This window comes from Monopterus albus, unplaced genomic scaffold, assembly GCF_001952655.1.
Source record: "Monopterus albus unplaced genomic scaffold, M_albus_1.0 scaffold41.1, whole genome shotgun sequence".
In the NCBI taxonomy this organism is placed as follows: domain Eukaryota; kingdom Metazoa; phylum Chordata; class Actinopteri; order Synbranchiformes; family Synbranchidae; genus Monopterus; species Monopterus albus.
Genome location: NW_018127921.1, coordinates 4,087,879 through 4,101,325, shown reverse-complemented (window position 1 = coordinate 4,101,325; position 13,447 = coordinate 4,087,879). Strand labels below are relative to the sequence as shown.

General features: G+C 40.3%; 1 protein-coding gene across 1 annotated transcript in view; it reads right to left on the bottom strand.

Annotated features, from left to right (window-relative positions):
- Positions 1–4,719: 4,719 nt before the first annotated feature.
- The window catches only part of wnt5b (wingless-type MMTV integration site family, member 5b), a 95,859-nt gene continuing 87,131 nt past the window's right edge, over positions 4,720–13,447 (bottom strand). The window contains 4 exon segments of the mRNA XM_020599559.1: positions 4,720–6,635; positions 6,728–6,773; positions 6,775–6,827; positions 11,915–12,207. Coding sequence (XP_020455215.1) covers positions 6,336–6,635; positions 6,728–6,773; positions 6,775–6,827; positions 11,915–12,207 — 692 coding nt within the window. The 3' untranslated portion in view covers positions 4,720–6,335.

Below are 13,447 nucleotides of genomic sequence, written 5' to 3'. Positions count from 1 at the left end.
TCACATGCTGTTTTTAACTGCAGTGCTTGTGTAATGGTTCAGAAATTAGACAAACTCTTTCATGCGTGATTACACCTCTCCTGGTGTTGCTGTTCATTTTAATAGACTTATCATGTTTGCTGCCCTGACTTGATTAAAGTGGTTTGATAATAGCTCAATTAATGGTTTTAATTTGCCAATGATGATGCTAAACATTTTCATTTTGCAGTTTGCATGAGCTCTTTTCAAATGCATTTACAATGAAAAGCAACCTTAATCTTCCAATAGCAGAACCTGGATTTACCTTTTGTGCTGATAATAGCACCAAAATGTTTCTTCAAATAATTGAAGCCATTAACTTACTATGAATATTGACCCTTAAAAATACATTTTGAACACAGAACGGCCTTGATTTGAGTAAATATACTCCATATTCTGGCAAAAGCCCCATTTGATCCTGCAGCAGTAGTCTTGTGTTGATTCATTGATTTATATGTTCAGCTTTTTGTACATTTTGCAGTTTCTATAGTGGTTGTCTGATCTGTGGCTTGCACATGTGTGTGGTTTCAGGTGACCAGCTGACACATAAACCAGTAATGCAGGGGCTGTCAGATCCACTCGGTGCGACCTGCCTCTCTTTCTTTTTCCCTCTCCTGCTCTCCCTTTTTGCGGGATCAACGCCTCAGCTGTGTCGCATCGGGTAATTAGTGACTCGTGGGTCGGTGCGCACACCTGAGGCGTATTCCGGTGATTTGTTGGCTTCCTTATTTATACCTCTTGTAAGATGCTACGCTGACAGTCTCTGTGCGTTTTGGCTTGACCTTATCACGCTAACTATGCGGTTAGCAACACAGAAATACGTGCTTTGTCTTCCACGCTGACAGTCTCTGTGCTGTGGATTACATTGTTTACGTTGGTTCTTTTTGTTCACCTGTCCGTTCTCATCCTCCTTCTATCCTAGTTCCTGTCGTTAGTTTGTGTGTTTACCGTCCTGGTCTCCTTGGTCATCACTGCCCTTCCCTTGTATGTATTATGGACCCTGTTTTGTTGTCACTTTGTTTTTATTCCATTAAACCACCTTTTTTGTACTAGCACCTGGGTCGGCCATCTTGAGTCCAACCCCAGTTCCCCATCACCCTTCCGGTGAGGGGGACTAAACCATAACAGGTGCATGATAGATGATAAACACAGAACATCTACATTCAGTGAGCAGCTGTCTGTAACTAAAAATTATTCCTAAGATGTTGATGTTACAGTAATAAAACATCAGTTTGAATTTTTTTGAAAAGTAATAATGTGAGAATCAAGCTTCCAATTCACTGTACATGTACTGCATTTACTGTACCATGCTGAGAAGATTAGCTATTCTGGTTTACTGAGACTCTTCTCCAGCCAAAGATTGTAAAAAGCATATGGGTGAATGAGCTTACAGATAAGTGGTTGAGCATTTATGTTTGACTTGCACTTTGAGCTCTTTGTGTGGAAAAAGACGAGAGATAAATGGAAAAGAATGGGACAGACCATGACTGTACTCTGTGTTTGAGTGTGTACAGGTGGTGTCTTTTCCACGTCACCAAATCCAGAACAGAGTTCATCTTCAGACATCTTAACTACAACAGCTGCTGGCTAATCTACACCACATGTAAGATCCCAATGTAGAGTTTGCTTCTGGCATTATTATCAGCTACACTAAAATTATCAAAAAGTAGCTTTGTCTAGCAGTGTGAAAGAACTAATATAAAAATACTGCTGTATCTCAGTGACATCCTTACCAATAAGAATGACTCTTATGTTCTCTGTGCAACTAAATATACTGAGTTTTTTATTCACAGATTTGTCTGTTTTAGAGATTTTATGCCATATGTACTCCAGCTTTGTGTGAATGAACACAATAGGAGCAGCAACCACAGCTCTTGGTTCCTGCTCTTCTGTTTCAACAAAGCAATAATAGGGTGTAGAGGAAAAATCATATTGCTCACTGCCAAAAGAGCACAAATAAATGAGAAAAGATTTTAAGATCAATTGTATTAGTCATTCTTACAGTAATATAGTGAGCATAGCATGGCACTGACAACACAATTAGCCAGCTGGAAGTCAAATACTCATAGCTCCTCCAGGTAAGAACCAAGGATTAAGATCAAGAATGAGCTGGGTCCTGCGAATACCATACTGTTTTGGTGCACCAGGCCACTTTATGTGCACATGTACAGAGAGATCAACAGCTAGAAGTTTTGTGTCAGTTTGCTAACTGCATCTCCAGGAAGAGCACAGTTAAAGCTGGACAAATGAAGATAAGGGCAACATCTGTAACCAAGTCAAAGCTGCGGGACAGTTCTGGATCACTAAACATCTCAGGAGGCAGGATAAAAGTTTCAAGGTGTCAGTGGTGGCTGAAACCAGATGAATATATTAAAATAATTCTTTCTAAGAAATGCCCCCTTAAATTCTGTAATTCACTGGTTGGAGTAATGGTGGTGGTTTAAGTGAGTTTTGTTCTTGAGAATGGTGCAAAATGTACAAGATTGACTTAAGGCATAAAAGCTGCAGACTGACTGATGGTAAAGTAAAATGTCAGAGCCAACATTCCTGCACAACGGAAGGCATGACATCCATCATATTCTCTCCACAGGAATTGTAAATAGTACTTTAAGGGCTTAAGGAAAAAACAGTATTGTAATGATTTAAAAACGGTAATTATCTCATAAGAAAGTGACAAAAGTCCTGATAAAAGACAGACAACCTGATTGTTGGTTGTTTGTGTCGGAGATTGGAAATTAGCGGCATCACAGCAGCAGATACCTGTCAGGTGAAAAGGGTTAGACAGACCATCTGGCCACACTTTCACTGGTCTAATCTCAGCAAATATAACCTTACAGTACATGTACACACATTCATCATGACAGAATATACAACACATACATGGAGAAACCATCTAAATTAATACACCCAAAGCAACAAACACAAGCAGCAGTTTTACTACAAAGAGAGGAAACATCACCTACACACGTGCACACGCGCGCGCGCGCACACACACAAGTCAAGTGAGGAGGCTTCCACAGAGACAGTGCTGTAGGCCAGCCATGCTGCCCTGGTCCGGGTCTAATCCAATTAATGGTGAGCAGCTAAAAGTACCTGGATTTGGAATAATTCAGGAATGTGTCACATGCAGACATAATACAGAACAAAGAAATGTAACATAAAGTGAACATGACACTTAGTAAACAATACGTGACTGATAATTAGGTCACTGTACAGACCTGTGTATCCATGACTGTGTGCTTGACATTCAGTGCTACAAGCTGTCAGAGGTTGACAAAATGCAGTTTGAGACACAAACACAGAATTAAAAGCAGCCTAGGGTCCATGGAGCAGAACAGCAGTCAAGGGGTGGATAAGCTGTATGCCTGTCTGATGGCATCACAGAGGCCTGAGAAAATAAAGTAGAAATCAGAGAACCAGTAAAGAACAGCAGGCTTTAAGAACCACAAATATCTGATGAATCAATTGAATCAAAAACAGTAATCTTACACATAAAAATATTCTGCTATTAAGGGACATATTTAAGGATTTTTCATTCAGTGTCACTTCAGATGAACTGAACTGTAAATGTAAAGATCAAGTCCAGATTCAGCATGTGGGGATTATTGTTGTCTCCAAGAAACAGATTTTTCATCCTGTAGTTGAGAATAATATTTGTAATATTTGGAAAGTGTTCACACTTCTGTCACTTTGTCAAAAGAGAAAAAAAAATTAAGGAACTTAATATTAAAATGTTATAAAATTCATCTTGTACTAAGATTCTGGGTATATTAAAGGTTGGACACAAGTTATCCATTTGCACTGGATAACTTCAGCTATACTGTCTATCAGTGAGACATGAAAACATTCAAAATAATTATTAGGTTATGATTCCTCCAGAAGCTTACCCACCTACAATGTATTGTAGTTTTCAATGTAGAGTGTTATTATGAAATGACTTTGATTACGACTGTAACAAGAATTTCATTACCACTGGTTTCACAGGAGAGTTTTGATTTGACAGTTTTGTGCCCTCCTTGGACAAATGTAATTTAATGCCACAAATGTATGAAAACTTGTAAAAGCCAATTCTGCTTCGTTGTCGCCTCTCTGAAGAAGCCATTCAGAATACTGATTCATCTGTACAATTTTAGGAAAAGGCAAAGCCAACAAATTTAATTATGTACCTTGAAATTTTTGTAAAAACAAATATACTGCACATGTGTGTCATTACAAATGACACACTATAATCTCAGTAAAATGACATTTTCAACCATTTAAGCAATGATATTTTCTAGAATTACTTGTCACTTCTACATTAGTCCATTTCTAATTTGAATGACTTCAATCTACTTTTAAATTGCACGGGAAAGTTCTTCCATTTCTAATTTTTCAGACTTTCAGCAGCTTTTCAAATCCTAAACAGGGTCCTCTCTCATCAGTGAGAAGAAGTATGCTACTGTTATTTGTACTGCATTACTTCCTGTCTCTGTTTGTGGCACCATTTTCCAAAACACTCACTGAACAACAAAGACTTCTCTGTGGTTGTCATGTTGGCAGGGAGCACAATAAAATGTTGGCCGGGGTCAGACTTTTCTGAAAGAGCCACAGCAGACTCAAACACAGAAGACAGCCTCATTGTCAAAGACTAGTTTATCAAAAGAATAGGCAATAATACTCATAAAACACAGAAAACAGAATGAGAACAATAACAAAATATACTTTTTTCCTGATCTACTATTTATTTTTAGAAGTAGCTCATAATAAATTGCAGTCTTTTCCGTAGGTTTTGTGCTCACATATTAATTTTTCCACAGCATATTCAGTCGTCTTCGGTTCACTTAGCCCTCTTCATGTTACATATTAGCTGTGTCAATGTGAGTACACTGGAAACGTACAATATTGTCAACACAACCCATCCAAACTGCAAACTTCAGGTGTAAAATGTTAAATTGGTGGAAAAACTGCCAAATTGACGTCACATTTTGTTGACTGAACAAAAACGAGATGAAGAAGTCCACTCGGAGTGAACATGTGTCTTAGTGCAGGTTCATTAAGGTAGATACAACACATTAATCTCACTAATGGAGGTGTCGCTCACCTTCCGGTCAGATGAAAGTCATGGAGCCCGAGTGCCACTGCGAGCCGCTTGTTTAGACAACCTGCATGTTAAAATAACTGCAATCACCAAGCTTCATTAACCTGCACAGACACATGTCAGGTCAGAAGCACTGGAAATGTACTCAGGTAATACAGCTAATAGCAGGTGTAGCAAATAAAATGGAGCGTGTGTGCTGTAAGTCATTTGTCCTTTTTGACTTGAGGATTTGGCATTTATTGCATTTTTGAACAGAAATCAACAATCCCCAAATTTCCAAATCAGCTGGTGAAGTGTGAAGCAAAATCATCCAAAGTCAAATCATTCTAATGCTGTTTTTGAAAGTCATGTTGCATTTTCTCTATTCCCTCCATTCACCCCTTTAGCATTTGTACCCCTATTAACTGAATCCACCTCTGTTTTTTCTCTACTATCTGTTTCAGTCTGGACTTTTCTGCTTTCCTGTACAAGTGTGTTTGGCAAGGTCAGCAAAGAATTTCTCTTGCAGGGTCAATAGGTTTTTGAAACGGTGACACCACTCGGTCCAAAGTCAAATGGTTTAAATTCCATGAAGACTGCATCGATTTGTGTGAATCCCAAAAAATGTGACCAGATTCCAAACTGTTTCTCAGGTTTGTTTGAGTCTCACAATCAGAGTTGTATGTTACTTATTATTTAATTATATATTTATTTAATGTCTCACTTCCTCATTATCATCTCACACTAGCTACATCTCCTGGTTTTAGGATCAAGTTATTCCACCTTCACCTGCTAGATCCATCCATCCTTGAGGTCCTTCTTTGTTGATCTGTATTGTCTTCCTTCCGTCCTTCCTTCAGGGTTGTGATCAGAATAATATACAGGAAAGCAGCTTGAGGGAGCGGTGGGAAAACAAGAATCTCAGAGAGTGTGGAAGTTCCTCTGTGCTTCTTACTTTTGTCCCTTCTCCCATTCACCTATCAATTAATCATTCTGCTGTTTACACACAAAAATGGCCACATAGGTGCTGTGGGCAGCTTTTGCACTTGGTGTAAAAAGGCAGGAGACTTATAAGTGGAGGTAGGAAGGACAAAAATAAGGGCAGCTTTGGCATCGATGTGCCTCAGCTCTTCCTGAAAAAACCCTGAAACATCACCATTCTGTCTTCTATCCTTCACTTTCATTGCTTCCTCTTTCCTCACCTGCTGTCCCTTCTCCTCCTTTTTCCTCCCCATTCATCAGTCTGTCTTTTCTCAACATGCTATTTACACACAAACTGGTCCACAAGTGTCGTGCAGCGTTTGCACTTGACGTAGCAGCACCAGTGAAACTTGCAGTGGCAGCGTTCATGTCTATAGGTCTTGAACTGGTCATATCCTCTGCCGCAGCACATCAGTTCGCAGCCATCCATGCCCTCGGAGGTTTTGTTGCAGAGGCGGCCCTGGGTGCCCAGTGAGCCTGTGGTCTCATTGCGGAGGCAGTAGTCTGGGCTAGGGTCAATGTAGACCAGGTCTTCCGGTTTCGGGGGGTTGAAGCGCTTGTCTACCAGCTCGAGCTTTCCCTGAATGACATAAAGAAAGACATAGTTGGTGTATTTCTATTCAAATTATGGACACCATAGAGGGAGAGATGCATCTATTATGAGTTTATTACCTTGCGTCCAATGCGCATGGCAGCCGCACTGTCATACTTCTCCTTAGGAACCAGAGACTCCATGACACTTACAAGCCACATTTGCAAGGTCGTAGACCGCCTGGTGGAGTGAGGGGAAGAGACAGAGATGTTAGAGGTGTTCACCTGCGTTGGATCTTTATAATTCATTTCATTTATATCTCATCCATACAGAGTGAAGAAAAAACTCTAGTGCGTTTTTTCTCACAGTAAATCTGCTTAAAACTCTTTTCTCTTCCTTGAAAATAAAATGGTTAGTCTAACATAAAAGACTAATATAAAATAAAAATAAAAGAAATAAAGAGATGTATCAAATAAATTCTAACTGCATAGTGAAAGTGTCTCATGGACTGGATCTCAACACGGTGCTGTTAGGTTAAGACCCTGGTTTGCAGTCTGAAATGTGTATATTTGTTGCTACACTGCTTCCATCTAGTGGTGAAGGTGTAACCACTTGCTCCGATCAACTGCTTAGCAAAATGATGCAGAAAAGGTGTGCTCAGCAAACTGCTCCTAAATAAATGTAGGTAAGCACCGATGATAGATGTTCAACACTTTCTGTAGCGTTTAGTTAATGCTCTCTGGTGCTTTCAAACTTTAATTTACCCATGATAAATTGCAATATGTTTTCATCTGCACTACCATGACACATACTGTCACATCTTTAAGTCTACTATTGCCAAATTAAATGTGAAGAATAAAAATGTGATAATGACTGAACACACACTGAGTCACCACATGTAGATCTACATATGCCAGCTGAACACATGTCCACACACTACTGCATAACCTAAGGGGCAGTTCTTCCTAGAATAGCTTTACACATCTTAAAATCTGGACACATTCGTGTGTCTGGTTTTCTGTCACCACTGTGCTGCTGTGGAACCTGCTTCCATTTAAACATACAGTGGAAGAGACAAACAAAAGGGAAAATGCGAAGCAAAGAAAAACAAAGATTTTTGTTCCATATGTGCTGCTCCGCGACAGCTGTCAATGCTACTCCCACTAACTAAAACAAACAGCTAACTCAGAATAGAAGGGTTACTGCTAACCAGAGGAAATGTGGCTCTATTATAAATGGACTTTCCCACACAGCTGCTACTTAGAAGTATTCAGCAGACATTTTAAACACCATTATGTGTTAGAGAATTACAATGGTGAAATGCTGCTATAATAGAAAGGTTACAGGACAGAGAATTCCCTGTTCTGGGTGGTTAAAGGTCCTGCCACAGTTTCCAAACTAAATGGTCTCATTAGCCCAGACAACCTGATCCATTATCTGGGTCAATGTATCTCCGAATAGTCAGGATCTTAGCCAAACTGCCCCTCTACCTTCATGCATTTTCACTTTTACTTTGCAATATGAGTTTGCAAAATGGTTCAATTTAGTCTCAACATCAAGAAGCATTTTGTCCATATGTGTATGTTAAAAAAGGACTGCAAATACTATACAAGATTTATTGTCCTACCGGCAAACAAGTCACATCACACACCCTCCTCATAAACTATATACAGTTTGCAGATGACAGTAATCTATTGTGCTACATTTTGCCTCTCAAATGAATACAGATACAGCAACACCAGTGCGGCATCAGTAATTTCTGACTCTTAATTTCCCCTCACACAAACACAACCCATCCCTCTGTCTCCTCACACTGCCTGATCTCAATTACCTTCTCACCTCTGTTAACCCAGGCATCGCAAACAGCACCGACCCCCACCTCTCACCCCTGCTCCCCATTCTTCTACTTTACTACCCAGCAGGCATAGCACTCAGCACCCTCCAATCCTGTGATTCAACCCCTGTGACCCCCTCAGACAGGCACTGATAGCGAGGTACAATGGCATTTTGTAGAACAGTAATATTTTTTGAAGGTTTGTTATTGCCTCATTATATGGTACTATGCTTCAGAGTGAGAGGAGTCAATGGGAGGTAAAGGATAAAGTTTTTCAAGTTAGAATTAGTGACATATGCTCTTCATCAGGGAGGAACTCCTTATAGTTTATGTCTCCTTGCTGTTTTACAAGCCATCACAGTCACTAACATCCCCCACTGTGGGGTTTATGGGATGTTTAGAGTAACCATAATAAAGAAATTGGAGGTGCTGCTTTTCTCATCCATAAATTCCCAAGAATGTTTTTGGCCTAAAACAGCCCTAATCCAGTTAGTTTTCAACAACTTTTTAAAGTTGAAATGTTGTAATGTATCTGTGAATGTGCATCCTACTTGATTTTAGTACTCGTACTACTGTTATTACTTTGAGCCACATTCTCTGCATGAAAAATGCTATAGAAACAGTTTTTTAAATTATTACATTACAGGTGGCCAATAACCTCAAAAACCTGTCAAATTAAACCATGCATGTGTGTATCCAGCATCATACTGAGCTCTTTGGTAGGTCATGCCTGCTGGGCGCAGTGACACTGGGCCTTATGAACACACACACACACACACACACACATTCAGTCATCCGTGGTGCAGACACGGTCTCTGTGTCACGCACAATAGGTTCTGCTCAGAGAGGGTTAGGAGTTAGGAGCTATGTTTGTGTGTGAATATGTGTGTGTGTGTGTGTGTGTGTGTGTAGAGTTAGTATTAAAATGGGGGAGAAATAGAGAAAATAGCCCACCCTTTGTGACAGGAAAAGCCATGAATGAGGAGTAAAGATAGTAAAGAACAGGGACATTGTGTCTGATCCTCTTAAGGCTGCATGAGCAATTTTGTTAGTGCTTTTAAGAAATCTTATTACTAGTTTTAAGTAAATTCTTGGAACGTCAATTTACTTCTCTCTCCTATTGTTTTATTGCTCTACTTTTTCTTTATGCAATTGTGGACTTTTACACTGACTGTTGATGTTGTGACTCAAACCAATAAACTTCACATCAAAAACGTGCTTCTCTAAAGCTTCAAACTGCTGCTCTCACTGCCAATTTGTTTCTGTTCTCATGAGGACAAGATGATGTGATGGCATTACAGGGAAAAACTACAAGGATTGCTGGGCAGAACAGCTAAAGGTCCAGCAAATAGCTTTTGTATTTGGGAAGCTGCAAGGGTCAGTGAGGCTCTGTGTGATTGCCCATCCATATGCAGCCTAAAATTGATGACCATATGGTCTGTATACACTGACTACAGACACTAACAAACATGTCTGTGTCTGCATTCATACTGGACTACTCTTAGAGGTTGACTGATAAATCTGAATGTTACATTGTATGTTCAGAGCAGAGGCTGCAGTGTCCTGTTGTTGTCTATAGACTGGGAATGTGTATCTGGCCGGTTTGGTCTCACTGTGACAAGCACCGCCTCATTTGATTTGTTTGAAATGGAGACAGTGGACCTAGATGGCTGCGTTCAAGTGTGAATATCTGTGTGTATGTAAGTCTTTGAGAGTTGGGGGAGTGTGACGGAGGTCCATCCCTCACTCTGCGTCTCTGTCTCCAGACACTTGCACACACACAGACGACCATGTTGTTAGCCTTTCATACAGATCAAATGAAGCTGAGCATATACACACACACACGCACACACACAGCAGCAAGCCCCTGTCACCTCTATAAAAGCCCAGTGGTTTGCCTTGTTCAACCAAGCAAGACAAATCCCGCTTAGGACAAACCACCGTGTCCATGAAAAAAAAAGAGAAATGGGGATGGAAAAAAAGGAGAGAAACTGTCTTCCTCTCGCTTGCTCTCCTCCTTTTCATCTCTCTGTTCTCCTCTCTTCCATTTCAATGGACAGACAACAATGAAAGTAAAAGTACAAACAGGAGAACAGTGGAAATGTCATTGAAAAAGTGTGCATGTTACAAAACTGTGACTGTATATGTGTGTATGAAAAGGCTATAGCAGTAGATCTGTCCCTCATACACTTCCCTTCAGCCCCGATGGGACCCTCAGCAGAAACGCAACCTCTACAGACCCTCACCTCTGACCTCTGACACACACACACACACACACACACACACACACACACACACACACACAAATCAGTTTTACTGTCTCTCACACAAATCAAACTGATTTGAATTGTGCACACACAGACATAGACACACAAACACAGGCACACAAATACACACTGAGCGTCTCTGTCTTGTAAACATCTTAAACAAAGCTTCTCTAACTGAAGATAAACACCTTCTACTGAACCAGTGCAAACCAGAATGTGCAAATGGACCCTTTATGAGAAAAGTGTGTGTCTGAGTGTGTGTCAAAGGTGAAAGGTTTCTTTTACTGCATTTCTTGTAATGCACTCCCCACCTGAAAGTATATCTAAACAAGCTTCTCCACCAGGTTTGGAACAGCTAATTGTCTCTACCTGGCAACCAGCAAGGGACAAATAATAAAAGAAACTGAGCACACTAGTGTGACAATTCATACCAGATCCATTCATTCATACATCTGCCAATCCATCTCTTCATTCATGGGTCTTTTCTTGTTTCTTTGATTACTTATACAATTTCTACAAGTCGGATATGGAAATCTCATTGTACAATTAGGCAGGTTATTGTCCATTGTGCTGGTGCATTTATGTCTCTGTACAAACTTTTGTGTGTGTGATCGGCGGCGCACCTGGTATTGCTCACACTGTGGGGACCAAAACCTGTGTACCCACTCTGTGGGGAACTGGCCTTCCTCATGGGGACCATATGTTGGTCCCCAACACATAAATCATTACATTTTAGAGTGGCAACCTGGTTTAAGGTTAGGCGTTAGGTTAAGGGTAGAGTAGGGGTTAGGGTAAAGGTTAGGTGTTAGGCAAGTAGTGGTTATGGTTAAGGTTAGGGTAAGTCTCCAAGAAATGAATGTACGTAAATGTAAGGTCCCCAAGAGGAATGAAAACAAGTGTGTGTGTGCTACTCCCATGGAATGTGCGCTGACCTTGCGACCTAGCCAGACTCCAAGGGCATTAGCATTTATATCATTTGCAACCTCCCAATAAATAACCTACACACACACAAAAATACTGCTGGTTCAGGTTGTAAGGCGCTACCTCCACTCACACACATTCCTTACTAACAAACAGACAGTTGTATGAGGTTAAGAAGCATGAATGCACACACTTCCTTCACTTAAGTTTCACTTCCATGCTCTAGACTTTATAGGATTTATATTGGTTTTTTAAAGCTCTTTTTTCCAAGCTAAAAAAGAAATGTGTGTTTTTCTCTCCCATACCTGTCTTCCTGCTTCATTATTCTGCAGGTTCATCAGTATACGGGCATGCTCGGGTGACCCGCGTGGGTAATTCTTCTCCCTCTCCCTGGCATCTACAAACTCACGGGCGAACCGATAACCATAATGGACGTTGTCGCCACAGCCACCCCACAGCCAGTCACGCGGCAGGTCACGGGGTCGAGCACCCCAGCAGCAGCCACAGGTGGAGAGCTCGCCCTCACGGCACGCTCGGCTAATGGCATTGACTACACCAGCTGCGCTGATGGCGTAGGTGAAGGCTGTTTCCCTGGAGCCTGAAGGAAAAAACACAAAAATATAAAATGAACTGTAAGCTAACTCTCATAACAGTGGCTGAAATTTTCATTTATTCAGGGCTTTTGTGAGTGTGTGTCTATTCACTGACAGGAAATGTGGGTGGCTGCAATAGGGTAACACCCTGCTACTTTCTGCCTAACCAGCAGTCCCTGTTGACAGTGTGTTCTGTGGATTATTGAGACACATTTTCATGAAACATATGTTGCTGCTAAATGTATGTTGTTTAGTTCAGTAACTATACAAACAAATAAAATCCTCTCCACTGAATCAGGGGAAAAGTCAGTAATCACAGAGATGGTTGTCTCAAAACCTGGACAAATTAAACAAACAAACAAAAAAAAATCTAACTAGGTTAGGATAAGTGATAAAATATTTCTTTATTTAAGTTGGGTGAACTGACCCTTTAAACAGGGAACATGTGGGAACAAGAAAAAAGTAGCTGGGATAATGTCAGCAGAAAAGATTGATCTTACAATCCATAAACTCTAAGCTAATGCGATCCACTATGTGCAATCACCCCAGTGCAGGTCACAGTCATTTATCAGGAGTACAACATCTGAGACACAAATTAGGATGATAGTCATCCTTTTTCGCCTGCCATAAACTCATACTCTTGGTTTATGGCATGTAACTCAATCCAATCAGTTTTATATACAAAAGAAAAATGTCATTTTCAACAGCTTGACTGCTGTTAATCTTTGCAGTTGTTTGGATGCATAGCATTCAACAGATGAGTCCTTATTAATGATTTCTATTCACTTTGTAGACTAACACCATTTTACCCCATGGAATACACAACATAACCTGCATGTCCTGTTCTCTGAATTAATACACAAACCATTCCAGCACACAATAGTAAAAAAGACAAAGACGACAGGTAGGAGGCCAAGTGCTATGACACTCTACAATCTGCATGTGAAAAGCAAAAAAAAAAAAAAAAAGCTCATTTTACTTCTGGTTTAGGCTGCATTTACACAGATTACAGTGAAGTTTTAGCTGTAATTGTAGTGTTTGGTGTTACATATGATCAGTTGTCTTAATTTTTTACAGCCTGATCTAATCTTTAATGGGAAATCATCACAGTATTCCCTCATTCATTAATGTCTACCTGACTGAATGCTAAGTTCAGTGGTTCATTTGGTTTCATTACAATATTTCTATTACAGTGCTACAGGAACCTATTGTCTAAAGTACTGAATGGTGACTTTATAGAAACCC